Source organism: Gigantopelta aegis, chromosome 3 (assembly GCF_016097555.1).
Source record: "Gigantopelta aegis isolate Gae_Host chromosome 3, Gae_host_genome, whole genome shotgun sequence".
NCBI lineage: Eukaryota > Metazoa > Mollusca > Gastropoda > Neomphalida > Peltospiridae > Gigantopelta > Gigantopelta aegis.
Window position 1 is genome coordinate 24,616,597 of NC_054701.1, and position 20,954 is coordinate 24,637,550.

At 36.6% G+C, this 20,954-nt stretch overlaps 1 protein-coding gene across 1 annotated transcript; it reads right to left on the reverse strand.

The window, feature by feature from the left end:
• Positions 1-3,380: 3,380 nt before the first annotated feature.
• On the reverse strand, positions 3,381-20,787 carry LOC121389438 (ester hydrolase C11orf54 homolog). Its single transcript, XM_041521070.1, has 9 exons — positions 20,617-20,787; positions 19,137-19,235; positions 16,599-16,672; positions 15,311-15,412; positions 13,213-13,293; positions 11,885-11,971; positions 9,413-9,562; positions 8,889-9,002; positions 3,381-5,923 (listed from the first exon to the last, which is right to left on the reverse strand). Exons 1-9 carry the CDS (start codon positions 20,690-20,692, stop codon positions 5,735-5,737), a joined length of 972 nt encoding a protein of 323 aa, XP_041377004.1. The 5' UTR covers positions 20,693-20,787; the 3' UTR covers positions 3,381-5,734.
• Positions 20,788-20,954: the final 167 nt, after the last annotated feature.

Consider the following 20,954-nt stretch of genomic DNA (forward strand, 5'->3'; position numbering starts at 1 on the left):
TTCAATAAAGAAGAATATAGAATCCATATAGACTTTACACAAATACGCTGTATTACGCTTAAGATTATATGATAAAGAAATTATTACCCTCGTGTTTCGGGGGCGGGACGTAGCCCATTGGTAAAGCGATCGATCCCCGTCGGTGGGCCCATTGGGCTATTTCTCGCTCCAGACAGTGCACCACGACTGGTATATCAAAGGCCGTGGTATGTGTTATCCTGTCTGTGGGATGGTGCATATAAAAGATCCCTTGCTGCTAATCGAAGAGTAGCCCGTGAAGTGGCGACAGCGGGTTTCCTCTCAATATATGTGTGGTCCTTAACCATATGCCCGACGCCATATAACCGTAAATAAAATGTGTTGAGTGCGTCCTTAAAACATTTCCTTCATTTCTTCGTGTTTCGGTATCGTCAATATCATATATTAGGAATAAAAATAATGTATGATACTTGCAAACTACAATTGTTTTTATTCCTAATATATATCGACAATACCAAAACACTGGTAATAATCTCTCTCTCTCTCTCTCTCTCTCTCTCTCTCTCTCTCTCTCTCTCTCTCTCTCTCTCTCTCTCTCTCTCTCTCTCTCTCTCTGTATGTATATTCGTAGGTGGTAGTAGTTAGTGATTGTTATATAACAGTAACTAAATACATAAATTTGTTGAATGTAATCCCATGTAATGTTTTTGTAATAATTGTCTGTGCACACTGTTCCAAGTGTGGATTGTATACCTGCAATATACAATTTACCTTATCTCTTAAATCTATGATTTGCGTATCTAGAGTCTGTGTACATATGATCAAAGACATATATCCATGTTTGTTTTTTGACAGTATTTAGAAGAATCAGTCTAATTCCTGTTTGTGAATAGGGTTAATTTTATACAGGTGATCACGTGTTCCTAATTTGCCTCAAGTGCCTGAAACAACAGCATTAGAGGGGGAATATTTACATAAACTGCATGTTCACGCGCACAGCACGTGGCGATTTCTACGATCGTAATTCAGGATACGGGAACTAGGTGCACGAGTCACGAAAGAAAAGCAAACAAACTAAAACGATTCCATATCGTGCGGTACACACGTAGAACTTGACGTTTTAATGCGTTTATTGTAGAAATAACATTAATTATTGATCCTAGGCATGTGCATTTCTCAGAAGAAAAACACAATGAAACATTTGATAATTTCCTAATTGGGCTATTTCTCATCCCAGTCAGTGCACTAGTCAACATAATAAATGGCGACCTATAATACATTCCCACCGGGAACGCCTTTTTATCATACTATGGAATTTACTACAAGTTAGTTATTTCTGAGCCGATTGTTTTCTAAATTACACATAAAAATAATAAGGGTTTTTTGGGGGGTTTTATTTTTTTTATCATTTCTAAAACACTTTGACTTTTCTTCTTACGTCAAACCAAAACTGAAATGATTTACAAAAAAACATTTTGTACGATAATGGGAAGAACTAGAGTTAAAACGTAGGCCTAATACATACTGTATTACTGTGTGGTTGTTTGTACACCCCCCCCCCCCCCCCCCCCGAGTCCAAAGTTTAAAAAATATATAACCTTCCTTTCATCAAATCATGACAGAATATATTTTTAGTAGACCCATTTGATAATCGCAGGGGATTCTCAAACTGTATTCCAAAACAGACGCAATCGGCAATCTTGTTGCATACCTACACCACTAGGTGTGAACCTTGCTAGTTGTACACTAGAACAAAAGTACATAAGTATTAACATCATTAAGTTTGATGACGTGCTTACCGGTGTAAATTAAATGAGTCAAACAGTAGCAGTACATAAACACTACTATTTTCCACTACCGGTAATAGTTATTAACCAGTGGAGCTGATTTTAATCTGATTGAAAAAAAACCCCAAACAAAACAAAACATTGATAACAATCGTTACTAAAATTGTATATATTTTTTATTTTATAAAACAAACCAGTAACAGATTCGTGGTTTCAGCGATGACTCTGTGTAAAATGATTCAGTATACATACTCATAACAAAGGTACTTACGATAATTAATAAGATTTTAAAAACGAAATCTAACAAAGAATACGTATATTCTGAAATGAGACCATAAAGTCCAAATCGACCGTCTGTGTTAATATATGAGCGAACCCAGTGTTATCCCATGTCCAAGCAACCTTTCATTCATCCAATCAAAGTTTCTGGAATAAACCTGCAACAGCTTAATGCATTCAGAACGACTGCTCACATGTGATCATGTTCTTGGTTATTTCTAATGAAGACACAGGTGTGGATCCAGATAGGAGGGTGCTGGGTGCGAGGGTGCACCCCCCCCCCCCCCCCCCCCCATGTCTCGATGTACCTCGACAATTTACTTTAGGAATTAATTCATTTATTTCCTTTTAGTGGGAGACATGTAACATCTTGGTTAGCTTTTTTTGTTCTGGGGAAGATTGAAATGAACTTTTAGTGTAATTTTGAATATTGTTGGTGCCCTTTTTAAACATCACACACCGTCGTTAAATACTGTAGATGCCCTTTTTAAACATTGTCAGGCTGTCCAGCACACTTTTTATGAAAAAAGTAGGACAAAAATAGGAATTATAATATATATTTATCTAAAGTAGGGAAATAGAAGGGAAAAGTAGGACTGAAACAGTACGTAGCAACATTAATAATCATGCTCATACTGGGGAAATACACGTGTTAAATCCAAAAAAGTCGTATTACTACGAAAAACACCTTTAAATTGCTTTGTAGTGCTTAGTTTGTACCTATATTTTGTATTCAATCCAAAATCATGTGAATCTTATGTTATGGTCACGTTATACAGTTATTTTAAATATTTCAAGGCATTGAGTAAAAAAACCAAAAAAACATAGAGAAAACTACATGTGGGATAGACGGATGGACAGACAGAAGGATGTAGATGAAACCTATAGTTTAAACAGAAATACACAGAAATGAAATCTCATCCCACACTGACTTTCAGGATGTAAATTTAATATGTTGAAATTATATGGTGCCGCAAATTGGGAGATATTATCTTGCTGCAAACCGCAACAACAACAACAACAAAAACTAAAATTCCCATAACTGCTGACTTTTAAAGGTATACTGCCACGGATTTATGGACCTTATTTCTCTAAAAATGGATAATAAATAAAAATTACATTAATTGTTGGAAACCAAATCTAGCTATCGCATCACCTTAACTGAACCATGATGGAGTGAAATCCATGTCAATCCTCTCGGCAATTTTAGTTTTTGAATTATGGACCATTGCCATAATTCAATATTTTTTACAAAATATCATTAGTAAATGGAGTATGGTGGTTATGAAAATGGTTGAATAAAGTACATTTAGGGACAAATCAAATTACTTTTGTTAGACCATTAAATAGGTCAGTGGTCTGTGACAATTATATGCCTTTAAAATGACACAAGCTATATGTATATGTACACTTTAACAGCACATATCTGCATTTTGAAACAAAAAAGTAGGAAAAACTAGGTATTTTCAAGAAACCATATTGAAAATAGCACAAAGTCCATAAAGTAGAAAAAAATACCGGTATGATCGCTGGACAGCCTGCATTGCACCTTTCCCGAGAAAAAGTCTTAATTTGAAAAAGTCTGCATCTTTTTTTTCTTTTCTTTTTTTAACAACACTAGAGCACATTAATTTATTAATCATCGGTTATTGGATGTAAAACATTTGGTAATTCTGACATACAGTCTTAGAGAGGAAACACACTGCTTTTTCCCACCATTCCACAGACTCCATGAGACAAAAAGTAAAATGGATATTAAGTTCTAATTACTCTGACTGATGACAACAGTCTAAATCATAGATCATTAATTTCCTCATAAACCCGTATCTCATATATCATACATAATACATGATAATGAGAACAATTATTTAGAATCAGTTTCAAAATTCAGTGCATGATCTTGGCACAGTACAAAATGAAATTTTACACATAATTCATCAATACTGAATAACAAGAACAGAATGATTATATTTTTTTTACAAGAACAGTCGATTGAAGTATACAAATGATATGTTCTTTTTAACTTACTTACTCTAATCTTCAAAGATGATTTTCACATCATATAAAACCTTTCTGAAGCAGTGTTTCTGCCAAAAAAAAATTGGGGGGTATGGCACTAAGCAATTGAATATTTATAATGTTGACATGGGTATGGGGGGCCTCCCCTGGAAAGAATATGTTCAAGGTTTAGGGTTAGGGTTAAGAAAATCATATGGTAATGATAAGTGTCATTAATTTTATCAAAAGGTCAACTGAAAAATATAAAATCTGCAAAACAATTTGTGTATGGCGCCATACCCATTTTACCCTCTTGCAGAAACCCTGTGTAGATAATCACACAATAACAGGAATAACAAATAAAATTTCTGCTAACATAGTTAAACAATATATCAAACAAACCATGTATATAAAAAGTATATATGGCACAACAATTATCTAATAAACACTGATCATCAGTAACATGCATCAGCACAGAAAAATCCAAGCACCAATCTAGGGTTAAAAATGTAGAAAGGACTTCTCCCTTCCTGGTACATTTTGTAGTGTTTTGTCATATTCTGTGTTCATTTGGAAACATTCCAAAGTATACATTAAGTTTGAATTGTAATAAAGTTAAGAAAAAACAATTGAATACTCAATAGTATTAAGTAACTGATAATTAATGTAAGTAATAATTAGTATTTTCTGGGTTTGCTAAAATGAATCCATCCGAGAACTGAACACCAGTACGGGGTAACTTAGCAGCATGAGTTGATGTCCAGGGGCCTAATTCACTAAACTCTCACAACTTTGCGATCTCGCTGTGCAATGCTAAAACACTTGCAAAGAGGATACTTTGTTGTCTAGCAGAGCCTAAGAGAGCTTTGTGAATTAGGCCTCAGTCTCTTACCAAAGTGAACGAAGATCTGTCAAAGGACCTACAAGGTGCTAACATATTTATAATATTAATGAAGTTAATGTCTTGACAATTGTTGTATAATTTTGTTTTGGAAATGACTACTGCTAACAATTTGGTGACTTGAGCTAAGTTTTGGCAAACAAAAGTGCCATTTCAAAAGCTAGATAGATTAGTGCCAGAGAAACTATCCGTAATTATTTAATTCTTTTTAGCATTTTCAGCCTTGTTCACCTAAATGTAAATATCAGCCCTAACTACGCAAGCCCATTGGCTAATGGGTGTCCCCCCCCCCCCCACTTGGTCTATTCGTTATGGCTATAGTACATTAAAATCAGACCATTAGTTGGATTCAGTAAATAGACTTACTCCTCAGTACATCAAAAATCTGTTTAATCCAATGTCATCAATTTATGAACTGAGCTCTCCCACCAAAAATAGAGCACTACAAGAAAAGCTTTCAATTTTCTGGAGTTGGTATCTGGATGAGTTTACCTAATGATGTTAAAAATGTACTACTTTAAATATATATAATAAAAATGTTTCAAACACTTTGTAGAAACATGATTGCTCTACTACATAATTATGTTTTAACATCTTTGATGGTTGTATATATTGTACATACAAATGTACCCATATGGTTTTGTTAGGATTTAATTTTTTTATATTATTATGATCATTATTATTATTATTATTATTATAATTAGTAAGAAGGCCTCAGGGGAGAATAGTCTAGAACTAACTGAGCTACCTTCTATAAATAAAGAATTTATTGTTATTATTATTATTATTATTATTTGATATCATGGTCATCGCGACCAAATGTGATTCCTTCCTTGGGTTCGTCAATGCGATAGATGGTCTCTGCTAGAGAGAAGTAGCCCCGGTATTTCACTTCATTCGGCGTCGTGTCGTAGTGATAGTGTCCACCCTGGCCGTGCTGGCTGAAGCAATGGAAGTGCTCCATCCTGAGTTGCAAACCCTACAACATAAACTCTGTGATTTAAAAATAAAATTAGAATTGAAGAGATCACTTAACAGAGCTCAAACTTAATGATGGCACCTATAGCAAAAATTAAAAAAAAGAAAAAAAGTTTGTTTAAACACACCACTAGAGCATACTGCTTTATTAATCATCAGCTATTGGATGTCAAACATTTTATAGATGATACCCGCTATATTTTTCCACTAGTAGCTAAGGATATTTTTATGCACTGTCCCACAGACAAGATAGCACATACCACAGCCTTTGACCAGTTGTGGACTGGTATATCAAAGGCCGTGGTAGGTACTACCCTGTCTGTGGGATGGTTCATATAAAAGATCCCTTGCTGCTAATCAGAAAGAGTAGCCCATGAAGTGGCGACAGCGGGTTTCCTTTCTCAATATCTGTGTGGTCCTTAGCCATATGTCTGATGCCATATAACCGTAAATAAAATGTGTTGAGTGTGTCGTTAAATAAAACATGACATTGACCAGTTGTGGAAAAACAACAACAATCAGTTGAATGGATACACTGAGGTGGTTCGATCCTGCAATGCAAGCACTTCAAGCAAGCACTGAGCTAAATCCTGCCCTATGAATACATAGATTCCTCCCAAGTTATTATCAATGATTTTATCTGTACGAATCACGCAGAATGGTTAGTTTTTACATTTGTTGCCATGGTTACTGGTTTAAAATTGCCATAGACAGGCTTAATATTGCCGTAGGTGAGCATTTTATCTATGAAAAAAGCATCTCAAAATTTCTGAACTCAAAACTCTATTATCGTGTCTCTATACCACAGCGCCTGATGCGCGGTCGATCTAGGATCGATCCCCATCAGTGGGCCCATTGTGCTATTTCTAATTTCAGCTAGTGCTCCACAACTGGTGTAACAAAGGCCATGGTATGTATTATTCTGTCTGTGGGTTGCTGCTAATCGAAAAGAGTAGCCCATGAAGTGGCAACAGCAGGTTTCATATCTTGAAGTGGCAACAGCAGGTTTCCTCTCAATATCTGTGTGGTCCTTAACCATATGTCTGACACCATATAACCGTAAATAGAATGTGTTGAGTGCCTTGTTAAATAAAATATTTCCTCTCTATACCACAGAGGTTTCATGTACATCTGTTTCAGGTCCAATCTCTGGCATGGCCAGTCACTTGACCTGGGATAGATCAGAAGTGTCGTAGGTAACAAAATCTTTAAGTTTAAGCCCTGGGTTAATGGAAGAACTAATAACGATAAAACATAATGGCATCACAGTTTTAAAATGTGTAGAAAGGAAGGAAAAACGTTCCTGAAATGAGGCATTCTCATTTTTGTCAAAACCAGAGTTAAAGCGCTCACTTGATGTGTGGTCAGTTTGGGATCGATCCCTGTCGGTGGGCCCATTGGGCTATTTCTCATTCCAGTCAGTGCACCACGACTGGTACATTGTATATCAAAGGCTGTGGTATATGCTATCCTGTCTGTGGGGAAAGTGCATATTATGATATAAAAGATCCCTTGCTGCATTAGAAAAAATTACCAAATGTTTGACATCCAATAGCTGATGATTAATGAATCAATGTGCTCTAGTGGTGTCGTTAAACAAACCAAACATTTTTTTTTCTTTGTCAAAACCATTAGGATATGCTACTCTCGTAATCATTTGTTGGTGGGATTTAGTTCACAGTTTATTTTGTTATTTTTGATATACTAAGGTAGCACCGGTGTCTTAACGGCTAGGGTATGCGTTAGCCGGTATGAGGTCTATCTCCAGGAGGCCTTTTTTTTTTTTAGCAGGTCATATTCCTTTTGGTTATTTCAAGCCTTGTACTTGTACAGGGGTGGGAAGTAGCCCAGTGGTAAAGCACTGGCTTGATGCGCAGTCGGTCTAGGATTGATCCCCGTCAGGCTATATCTTGTTCCAGTCAGTGCACCATGACTGGTATATCAAAGGCCATGGTATGTGCTATCCTGTCTGTGGGATAGTGCATAAAAAAGATCCCTTGCTGCTAATCGAAAAAGAGTAGCTCATGAATTGGCAACAGCAGGTTTCTCTCTCAATATATGTGTGGTCTTTAACCATATGTTTAACGCCATATAACTGTAAATAAAATGTGTTGAGTGCATTGTTAAATAAAACATTTCCCATCTTCCTTTGTACTCATACATGCATATAATGGGAAGGTTGATTTCATTAATGAAAGATCGTGTGAACCTCTGCACACATTTACAAGGAAAGAAAGAAGTGTTTTATTTAACGACGCACTCAACACATACATTTACAAGGAATGCAGGATTCAAAATTATAAGATGACTAGAAAATGACAAACAATGCTAGATTATTGTTCCTTCAACATTAAGTTAATACAACTCTCAACAATAACGGATGTAAGAGAATCTATTAAACCTCTTCTGTATGAAAAAAGAAGTTTGTTTTGTTTAACGACACAACTAGAGCACATTGATTTATTAATCATTGGCTATTGGATGTCAAACATTTGATAATTCGGACATATATCTTAGAGAGGAAAACCGCTACATTTTTCCATTAGTAGCAAGGGATCCCTTTTATGCACCATCTCACAGACTGGTTAGCACATACCACGGCCTTTGATATACCAGTCATGCACTGGCTGGGACGAGAAATATCCCAATGGGCCCACTGACGGGGATCGATCCAAGACCGACTGTGCACCAAGTGCAGTGTTCGAGATTAAAAATTTTGGCCAGTATCCCAGTTGGATACTAACATTTCAAAATCTGGTATCCCACCTGAGGATTTAGTATTATATGGCATCCCGGTGGGATACTGGGTTCTTGAAGTCTGGTATCCAAAGTTAAATTCTGGTATCCCCGGGATATCGGGATACCGTTAATCTCGAACACTGAAGTGAGAGCTTTAACAATTGGCTACCTCCCGCCCCTCTTCTGTATGAAAATGGGTGTTAAAATGTTGCACAGTAAATACATACCGGATCATATGACACCAGTTCTCCAACGCACACCAAGGGAGCATCCATTTCATAGAACTTGAGCCAGTTGTTCACATCATCATCACAATTCAGAGGAACGTCAGAGAAGTCGGGCTAAAATAAATAAATAAACAAATCACAATAAACAATATCAACATGGGGTTACAATATTTCCACACAAATAATGACAGTTTGAATAGTTAATTTTTGTAAGTATTAGGTCATCTTTCAAGAATTTAATAAACTGTATTTAAAAAAGTTTCCTTTTGTTTCACACCACTAGAGCACATTGATTTATTGGATGGCATGTAGTCTTAGAGAGGAAACCCGCTACATTTTTCCATTAGCAAGGGATAATTTATATGCACCATTCTACAGGCAGGATAGCACATACCGTACCAGTTATGGTGCACTGACTCAAAGGAGAAGTAACTCAATGAGCCCACAGAATGGGGATCGATCCTAGACCGACCGTGCATCAGCTATGTCCCACCCTCATTTATATGAATAATACACCGACTTACCATAATGTGAAGTCGGGCTTTCCCCTTTTCTACCAGGAATGTTCCACCAAGTGCAACAGGCTTTTCTTTGTAGTAGTTGGCTAGAGTTTTCTGCAGACACGACATGAAATTTAGCGGGCCTGTTCTCTGACTAGCAATAACTTCTAAAACCTAGAAAAACACAATAAACAATGACATAGCTTACTGTCATAATTACAGTGAACATATTAACATATTTTTTTTTTTTATCCTAGTGCCCCCTTTCCTTTCTCTCCTTTGAATTCCATCTCATTTCTTCCCGATCTGGCAACTCCTCCTATCTTTCAACTTCTTTCGCTGTCCACCTCCACATCCCAGTCCTTGTCTATCCAACCACAACAGGTGCTTGTCTCTTGTGGCTATCTGTGCCACACACCTGTTCCCCATCAGCTTTTAGCTGTGGGCTTAGTCTAGCCACTTCAGGGAGTGTTCAGTAGTTACTTCTGATATTGTAAAGAGGCACTTGTAACCACCTACTATGCACCCCTACTACCGGCAGTCGTTAGTTAGTGCTGTGGGTCAGACCAGCTTTATTAGCGGCAGAGGACAAGGATGTCAGGTGGGTGCAGGGAAATACACAGAGACTGCACCCGTGAAGGAGGTTGAGACAGGTAGGCAATGGTGTGGACAGCTCAGAAGACAGAATCAGAGGAAATTGACAGAAAGGGTCGAAACACATTGAAATTGTGGGAGAAATTGGAAAGTTTTTTATATTAAGATAATGAGAATGATAGGCAGAGGGTGATAGATAAGAAAGATGAATGAATGTGTGAGCCAGCTTTGGCGGGATTTGAACCACTGTCGTCAGCTTGATTGTCCAGCAGCTTATCCACTAGACCACGGAGCTCACTGTGAACATATTAACTGGTACAAGGCAGTTGTAAGCCACTAACATACATGTAGATGGCAAATGGCAATAAGATGATGATATGATGATTTTCTAAGATAGTAAGACGGGTACAAACTCATTTTGTGTTAAAACCTAATATACATACACATGTGATACCTTTTATGAAACTGCGTTCAGTGAGAAACACATGCAAATATATGAGAATATAGAAAATGACTATTGATGTGCTCTAGTGGTGTTGTTAAACAAAACAAACTTTTTTCTTTGTAAATTTTAAATTATTTTCATGGGGCACTTAGCCTGCTTTGTGTAACGGTTGTAATGCTTATGTGTCAGCAATAAAAGTCATCCTAAGTCACTACAATTAATCTCCCTGTCATGGACAGAACTCTTTGGTGAAGTGAGAGGTTGTGCCTGTAACAGATAAAAATCAACGTCCAGTAAGGGGATTTGAACCACAGACTCTCAGTGCGAGAGTCTAGTGCTCTACCAACTGCGCTAATAGTAATAGAGAAATTCCCACCAGCTACTGCCAGTAGGAGCACTTTATACCAACACTACTACATACTACCCCCCTAAGTGAAGCTACGTCCCGGAGCTATGGGCCACAGGCATTTGAACTGTTACGGGTCCTGACTGGGTTATAATTGTATTCTTGTATTAAGAACACACCCAATCCCTAATTCGGCTCCAAATATGGGGATCCGAACAGAAGACTCTCAGTACCAGAGTCCAGCTCTCTACCAACTGAGCTAATAGGGAAATTCCCACTAGCTACTGCCACTTTATACCAACACTACTACATGCCCATGACAGGTGTGCTTGAACAGTTCTCTGATGGAAGCATGCCAAAAATTACCCACCCACACACACTGCACTTAAACTTAGCTATGATTGTTGCATGGAATGGGGCCCTGGACCCATATTCACAAAAAGGTGTAAATTCACGTCTACGACTAGCACTTACGTCTGCCATAGATTTACGTTTATGTGCAAGAAACACTGTATTCTCAAAGACGGTCGTAAATGTAAACATAACTTAGTTGGACATAAATCTATGATTTAACACTCTCACCAGAAAAAGGTTTTAAAAAGCTGTTAGTAACGATGGCTACCGGGTAAATAACAAATGGCATTTTGGTATTGGTGAGGATCCGCGTTTTGGTACGAACTTTAGGATATTCTCAAAAAAGAAAACATAACTTGGGAGAACTTGGCCGAGTCGAAAACATCTGTTCGATCACAAACAAAAATATGTTCAATCCGTGGGCGTTCGTCATCGCAAACTGCTTCATTTATTGGAAATGCTGCCAGTTTCCGTAAATAACGGCGAGCGTGCTTGATTTATTATATGTACACGACTTACGTGCAGCATTAGTTGTATCTGGAGGCACTCTTATATTTACATCCAACTTTACATGTAACTTACGTTTACGTTGTTTCGTGCATAGCTTTTCAGTCGTAGATTTACGTTTATGTGTAAAACTAGACTTACGATGTTTTGTGAATATTTGTCATAATCTGTATAAGGGTTCTCCAACAATAACACTATACTTATTTCAGTGTTAAAGTGATCTGTTACGGCAAAACTGTATTATACACACCTTCCCTGGCTTTCCTTCAGAACAGAGAAAGTTCCCCATCAGACAAAAGTCTGTACAAGTCATTTTCTCCATTACACATCCTTGATCCTAATAGACACAAAAAAAAACCAAGACATGCAGAATTAGCTCCCTTTAAACAGGAAAGGCAATATAAACTAGAAACAACATAGGCCTACTTGTCGGCCAAGACATTTTACTGTTTTACAAAAAAAAAATTAAGTTTAGAAAAGCAAAATAAAAGTAATATAACAAAATAATAAATTTATAGTTTACTACATTTATTGACTGATTATGACAAAGAGATAATTCAACATAAAATTTAAAAAAGCAATAATAAAAGTGTGGAGTTTTCTGAAAAATAGGGGTTAAACAGACCAAGTTTTAGAACTGTGCCTTTAAAGCTCTAGCTGCAGATAAACATTAAAACTTTAAATGTTAATTTTCAAATTTTACTCATTTTAAATGTAATTAAAATTCATTAATGTAAAAACATTAGAAATCTGTCTCCCCCCCCCCCCCCCCGCGCCAAAAAACAACAACAACCCACTAAATCAAGTTTTAGTAAGATACAATCAAAACTCTAAGTAGGAGATAGACTTTCATTTTTTAAAGTTAAACTTCAAAATTAATTTGTTTTAAAATTTTAATTTAATTTAAAATAAAAAAAATTAGAAGTATCCGTTAGATTGTAGATACATGTACCTCCCCAGAGAATCCCTGTACCAAGTTTCAGAACAATTAAATCAAAACTCAATAAGAGTTCAAGAGAAAAGTATCATAGTGGAACAAAAAAATATTACAACTACCCACAATAGGAACAATAAATTACACATTCTTAATTAATATCAGTTTGTTTGTTTGTATACAGTGAGTAATATGATGAATTAATTTGTTTTGCTATTTGATAAACAGGTGAACAGGTCAAACAAAAATAATGACATTAATATTACCATGTAACAAAAACAAAACCCCCCAAAAAACCCATATTCCAAAGAGGAATTTATTCACTTTTTTGTTATTACTCTGTTAAAAGCATACACATTTGGCACAGTGGATGAAAGAGTGAAGCTTCCTATACTGTTTGGTACAATATGTACTTTTAGATTATATGCTGTATATCTTCGCCTGTAAGTCGATACTTGCTATAAGTCGAGTCCCTAATTTCAAGCCCTGAAAACGTAATTTGTTTTATTGACCTGTTTATAAGTCAACCCATGAAAAACAACTTATAAATATTGAATAATTTCTTATTTTCAGCACATGAGAACAATACGAATACACAATGAAAATATATTAAATTATAAATATCCCACAGAGTATACCAATACCTTTTGGCCGACCTTCACTGTATAAGACTGGTTAGTCAAATCGTTATCCTTGTCTTTTGGAACATGAACATTGCAAACAAGCTGTAGGAAAAAAAAAGTAAGTGTTGTGTAGTCTATAATCTGCATACTGTTGATAAATCTACAGCTAAAAGATAAACAAATCATTTGGAAATGTTCCAATTCTCAAATATGTCTTCATAAATTTCATATGGCATACATGCAGATGTGATAACTTATTTATTTATCAGAACGTGTGCGTGTAAAAACAGATGAATAAGAAAACCCTTGGCGGCATAATGATTACGCCTTCAGACTTAAAGCTGGTGCATATAGGTTCACATCCCAGTACCGGCTCCCACCTACAGTGAGTTTCAGTGACTCACTGTGAGGTGTAAGGTTATATTACACCAAACTTTCTCATTCAACACTTACAACAAACCATTAAGCCCATTTTACAGTACATGGTTGCATGATCCTTAACAAATTAAAACAATAACAATATGGTATATGATATAAAATAAATTACTAGGCACTACTAGCATAATTAATGTTATTCATAAATGCTTCATAACTACTAACCGTAGTGGGGAAAACTCACAAAGTTTAACAATGTACTGAATCCTATTTCTGAGATAAGCTATCTCAGTTCAGTCACAACTCTCAGATTATTTAAACAGATGAGACCATAATTATATATTCACAAAATGCAGTGTTTTCATACAACAAAGAATATATCTAAAATCTGTTTTATTCTTGTCACAAATGAAATCTTATTACATAAATTTACAAAATGACCAAAGTTGTATGCTATAATAATAACTATCAATACAGATTGACTTTCTTAATTAGTCAATTCCCCAAACTTGTTACCATTTGAGTAATATCGCACAAATATAGATCAATGTTTGTAAATATATTGTGGATACATAGGCATTCGGCCTCCCATTTTTGTGTAGGTGGGGGCAGACTGATTTTTGCCCAAATGAAATAAAAATGCTCAGTTTTAAATAACAACATTTATTCATATTAGCATTACTGCCAGACACATATATAGTGTTTCATAGGAATCACTGCACATTTTCACATTCGTTTTGTGCGATTTCGTTTTTGAAATCGGACTGGGTCCAAAATATTATGGCGACTTCAACTTCTCTCTACCACTACTAACTCGGCGACTTGAGCCGACTTTTGGCAAATAACCGCTCATTTCATAGACTAGATTACAACTAATATTGTGAGTAGAATGATGGAAATACATGGTGAAAAGTTTTCAGTCAGCTCATTCTTCCCGAATGTTTCAATCATTATTGCCTGAAGATTTGCACCAGCATTGGTGGGTGGGGAGGCAGTTGAGTCCCTTGATTCTCTACAAGTCTCATACGCTTATAAATATGATGTGGATCTGACAATTCACTGAAAGACATGTAACTTGCAAGTGCAGGGTGCAGGGAAGTAAAATATGCACTTCTAAGATAAAATATGGAATGTTCGGCTTAGTGTGTAGAAAATGAGGTCCTCTAAGGCATATTTTGGAGCATTATGGAATTTAAATATAACAGATTCACAAGCTAAATAACTGACGAAATGATCTGTCTCTTGGAAAATGGCCTGTGATATTGCAGTAGTCTTAGCAAGTGAATTTCTATTTTACCCGTTAGGTCTTAATTAAAGGGACATTCCTGAGTTTGCTGCAATATGTTACCTACTAACAGAGACATTTTAACAATTGTAATTACATATCAAATATATTTTTCTGCATAATATATTAGTGGCTGTATATTAAACGTGTTTCTGATCATTCTAATATTTGTACTAGGTTAAATTTTATTTTATTTCCTAAAACATTATTTTTTCGTATGTTCGAAATTATTTGAAGATAAAATCCAGTTTGGGCTTCTAACAAATATTAAGATGACCAGAAACACATTAAATATATAGACACTGATATTCTAAACAAGAAAATATATTTAATATGTAACATTTTGTTAGTCAGAAACATTTTACAATGCAGCAAACTCAGGAATGTCCCTTTAAAAAAATGGGACTGCTATTTGCCTTTTCGCAGGCCACTATTTTGAAGCCTGATGCGACAACCTACCTCACAGTTAACTCCAACAACATGGTGCGGCCCAGCACCAGCTCCAATCATGAATGCATCGGGAAGATCTACAAGCTTAGAGATTTGTTTAAAGTTGAATTTCTGAAATATAACAGATGTTTTGGCATAAGTTAAAAGTACTGGGTGGTTTTTTTAACATTTAGATTGACCTGGAACATGTAGGTTAAAAAACGTTAAAGGAAGGTAGCTAGTTTAACGTGCTCATATACCACTAGAGTTTCAAACACGCCCATCCCGAGCCCGACCTCAGATATGATCGGGGGCCTGACTCAGGACAGGAATAAAAAGTTAAAAGTTAAAGTTTGTTTTGTTTAATGACACAACTAGATAAAATTAATTGATTAATTGATCAATGACTATTGGATGTTAAACATCTGGTAATTCAGACATCTGTCTTAAAGGAAGGAATTTGTTTTTTGGGTTTTTTTTTAATCCCACTGCCCCCTTTCCTTTCTCTCCTTTGAATTCCATCTCATTTCTTCCCAATCTGGCAACTCCTATCTTTCAACTTGTTTCGCTGTCCATCTCCACATCCCAGTCCTTGTCTCTCCAACCACGACAAGTGCTTTTCTCTTGTGGCTATCTGTGCCACACACCTGCCATTCCCCATCAGCTTTTAGCTGTGAGCTTATTCTGACCACTTCGGGGAGTGTTCAGTAGTTATTTCTGGCATTGGTAAGAGGCACTTGTAACCACCTACTATGCACCCGTTTGTTAGTGCTGTGGGTCAGACCAGCTTTATTAGCGGCAGAGGACGAGGATGCCAGGTGGGTGCAGGGAAATACACAGAGACTGCACTTTAAAGGAATGAATTAATGAATGAATGTTTACCACCACCCTAGCACAAACACATGCATCTGCCACTGGGGGTCAAACAAAAGTAAAGACATGTACATGAGTAATAGTCTTAGAGAAAATCAACTACATTTTTTTTTATTTGCATAAAGGGTTCTTTATCTGCTACAAATATGACTATTTAGTGCCTAACATATGGTTATTTTTACACTTTGATCAACAAATCAGAAAGGAATTATGCTGATGCCATCTGTCATTTTACCTCCGGTGAGTACTTTAACACTGAGCTACATCCTGGACCCTATCACTGTTAAAAACTGTGTGTTTTTATGGCTACAGAAGTTAACAACCAAAGCCTCACATTTCAGAATGGTCTGGGCAGGTGACACCCAGACGATTCGAATCATCTCATAGTGGAATTATGAAGTTTGTATGTATGTACACCTAGAGAGCAAGAGAATAGAACAATTACCTTGTCCTTTTGAGGAAGAGGAAGGAGAAATGGTGGGCCTCCAATATCGGCAAGTCTAGCCTTACCACATATACCTGTAAAATGGATATATATATATATATACATGTATATTCCACTGGCGTAGGAAGTGTGTGTGTGTGGGGGGGGGGGGGGGGGCCAAGGGGGCATGTGCCCCCCACTCTTCAGATATTTTGCTTTATAATAGTTGAAAGTGTATAAATATAAAAGTGTGCCCCCCCCCCCCCCCCTCCAACGTCTTGGCACCTTCCTATGCCACTGTATTCCATTACAATGTAGACCCTCCTACACATACTATAGGTTTGAAGACAAAGCGTAACATGGCCAGATTTAGGGCAAGTACAACATGGTACCAACTCCTCCCCATTTTGGAGGTGAAGTACATACTACCAACATTGTCCCCAGTGTTTCTGCCAGAAAGAAATTTTTGATATGGGGCTATGGACTTGAATGCAGCCACAGTCAACAGAAGGTATGGGGGGCCTCCCCAGAAAGAAAATGGGTTAAGTTTATGGTTAGAGTTAAGAAAATCATACAGTAATAATACAAGTAATTAATTTTGTCAAAAAGGTTAACTCAAAATAAAAAATTGGCAAAACAATTTTGGTATGGCGCTATACCCGTTTTACCCTCTGGCAGAAACCCTGATTGTCCCTGTTGGCAGTCATTTATGATATACATTTTCCAGTCAACACATGTACACACACACACACACACAGACACACCCCTCTGTTCACAGAATTGTGGATTTACTCCTGTTCAATAAGTATTGATTGTAAACTGTAATTGAACACAGAAACGGATTACCATATAACTCATTATCCTGTCAGTTAACAGTGGATCATTTTCATTTTTGGAAGCTACTTTGAATTAATTTTTATGTTTGATCATGATGGTAAAATTAAAAAATATATATTGATAGTTATTTAAAGGTAATGGAAAAATAGAACTGTTATGCAAATACAATGTAATTGGTATGTAACCTAAATCTAGTAGGCCCTAAATGACAACAAGTAATTTCAGGGATGGCTGCAGGAGTTATCTAGGATGGGGTGCATCATCACAAAAGACCTCCTAGGGCTATAGTATTCCAAAGTACATGTACATGGACCTGTGTTGTATCAAACAATCTTCCTCTAAAAACACCCAGGATATTGCATCTTTACTTAAACAAAAACAAGCATTCTGAGAGTACTGCTAAAGCAATATACATGTCCCCTATTGAGCCAATTTTCTTTCGTATCGCCTAAATTCAAGGGCCATAACTGTGATAAATGAGTAAATCACCATGAAAGTCAAACTTCATCTGTAAGCAGAACATAATAATGCTATATACAACAATTCAGCTCAATATCTCAAGACAATGTGAGCAAAACTTCTAAAACAGACAGGAGGACAGAGATGAAACTTATAGTCCCCTCCGGTTAGACCAGTAGGTTACAACAAAAAGTCTTTATATATATAAAAATTACACATTGTATTTTTAGGGCACTTTGAAGTTGGAGGTAGGGGTGCGAGTACATGCCCAGCATTCTTCCCCCTGGATATGCACCCGAATTTGCACTGAATATTCACAGTGAAAGCAGATATTTTGCATGAGGCTAACACCATGTTATTTCTGCAATGTTTGTTGAGCTAACGTTAACAGAAACAAATGTTAAAACATAACTGTCAATTGCACACATAGTATTTCACAGAAGGCCACTTTACATAACAAGCTACAGGTACATGTATTTGAAAATATAGGTCTAGAAAAAAACCCATAATGAAAAGGTGTGCAAGGATTTATCCAGGCATTCTGTCATTCCCAAAATAAAGAGGCACAGAAAATTCCCAATTTCTGCATTAAAATTCCCAATATATATATATATATATATATATATATATATATATATATATATATGAAGAGTTCAGGCGCAAAACGGGATATAAACCATTTTCTTTCTAGTTTTTAGTGAAAGCCATTATTGTATGTCAGTAAGGGCTATTCGTAGGCCCGCTGATTTGCTGCCAAACGTGATTGATCCGTATGAAATTGTATTGGGTAAATCCCTTTTTTTTTATTTATCAAAACACGATATACGCCAATTTTTTTTTAATTTTTTTTACTGAAAATGAAAAATGGATATATCGCGTTTAGCGCCTAAACTCTTCATATATATATTTATATATACTATTATATAATTATGTCTGATGTAAATAATAATAATAATAACATTGGTGTACTGCAGCATTCCGTGGCCTGAAATAATATCCCAAGTATGATTTACTAATTTTATAAATCCCATCCAACATAGGCCCTGGCAAAAAACCCTAGATAAATCCCTGTTGTGTTATTTTCAACAATGAGTGAGTGAGTGAGTGAGTGAGTGAGTGAGTGAGAGTGAATGAATGAATGAATGAATGAATGAATGAATGAATGAATGAATGAATAAATGTTCAACGACACCCCAGTACAAAAATACACATCGGCTATTGGGTGTCAGAAAAGTAAAAAATCACAGTAAATGATGTCATTACCTGGAGAAGACAAGAAGAATGGCTCCTTTGTCAAGTCAGGACAGTCTACTACTGACACTGAAATGCTGCTGAAATTCTTCTCTAAACCATCCTGTAAGACTAGAAGAAGAAATAAAAACAAATGATTAAAAATTGTACTCTCAGAATTTATTGTTAATTGGTCATGCTACCACTAACATTCACACTTCAAATTCTCTCTCAGATCAGGTGACTGGCCATGCCAGAGACCGAACCTGAGACAGACTTGCCTGAAACCTTTGGGGTATAGGGGCACGTTAATAGAGTTCCGAACCAAACCGAACATTTCAAATAATGACAGACCTCAGCATGAAAAAATAATGAAGAGAGTAAACTTAAGATATTGCCATACTGAGCATTGATATTTCATCCTTTCGTAGTACTTTAAAAACAAATTCACATGCTAAGGGGAGCTAAAAATCACAATCTTTCTCCTTGAATCACTCCCAGGGGAGTGATGGGGAGCCAGAGTGATAGCTCCCCTTAAATGGTGAGGTCTGTTATGGGTTGAACTGTAATGACAGGAATTAATGTCTGCTTAATAACACCCCAGCACACCTTTCAAACCAGAGGCTGTTGAATTTGTCAGATGTACGGGTAAACATAGCAGGCATACTTGTTGGCTACCCTTTCCAGTTAGAAGCCAAGTGTATTAAATGCTTTTTAACAAAGCAAGGATAGCACGATAGTAAGCTACACCGCATCATGGAACGGGCTGGCTATCGTAGACAAAAATTAAGGTCGCGATAGTAGGCATTTACGGCGATAGTAGTGCTAAGATCGCTTCGTGGAATGGGGCCCTGGTAACCTGTGGGTTATAACACATTTCTTGCATTTGAAATGTTATTTTTCCCAATTGACCAAAAAGGTACCCTTAAAAAATGGTCTAGATTATACCCTGAATGTGCACCGGCCGTGCACTAGAGAACGAATAGTTCACCAAGGTAAACATCTACGGTCCATTTTTTAAACATTTTGACATTTATAATTGGACATTACGGCACAGCAATAAACATCACAATAATAAATATCGTGCTGGAGACGTTTATCTTGATGAACTAGAGAACGAAGTACTATTCTCGACTTTCTTGATGTGATAACCTCCTGGTAACCTGAACGACCACTCTCAACTTATTTCGATCCCTGCTGATATGCAATGTTACATGATCGATCACCCCCACCACCAATAATGTCCCACAAGTGCAATCAAAGGCAGGCTATAGTATGGTAAATTTAATGGTGTGTCTGTGGGAAAGTGTATTAAAACTGTTGATTTGTGGCAACAGGCTTAAACTCGAATACTGTAGTGTCACAGTTGTTTGCCACATAATGAGGCTAATACTAGTAATAGCTGTTGGTTAAATACAAATTTTAAGTATCATAGTATATGTAACCTTCCCCTCCTCTCTCTCATAATCAGTCAAACTCAAACTGAAAGGTTATTAAATGTATGTATATGAACCGTTTAGAACTTCTTCCAGGGGAGGCACGTGCATGGGCGCTTTCTGCACTGGTAACGTGGGCTGCGTTGAAGACATGGTTTGATTATGTTTTGTGTGTATTAATCAAAATCACACGTGATTAATTTACACTATCTGCACAACATGTGCTTTCTCACGAACACAGCGCTCTCTATAAACATTCCATTTTTAGGCGACGTAACTCTATAGTAATAGTCAAAAGAACGGATTGATAAAGACACATAAAATACTAAAAGTACGTATAGTTCCGGTTACCCGAATATCAAAAGCCATGCATGGGTATGAGTACTCTATTTACGTGCCCATATCCAAAATAGGT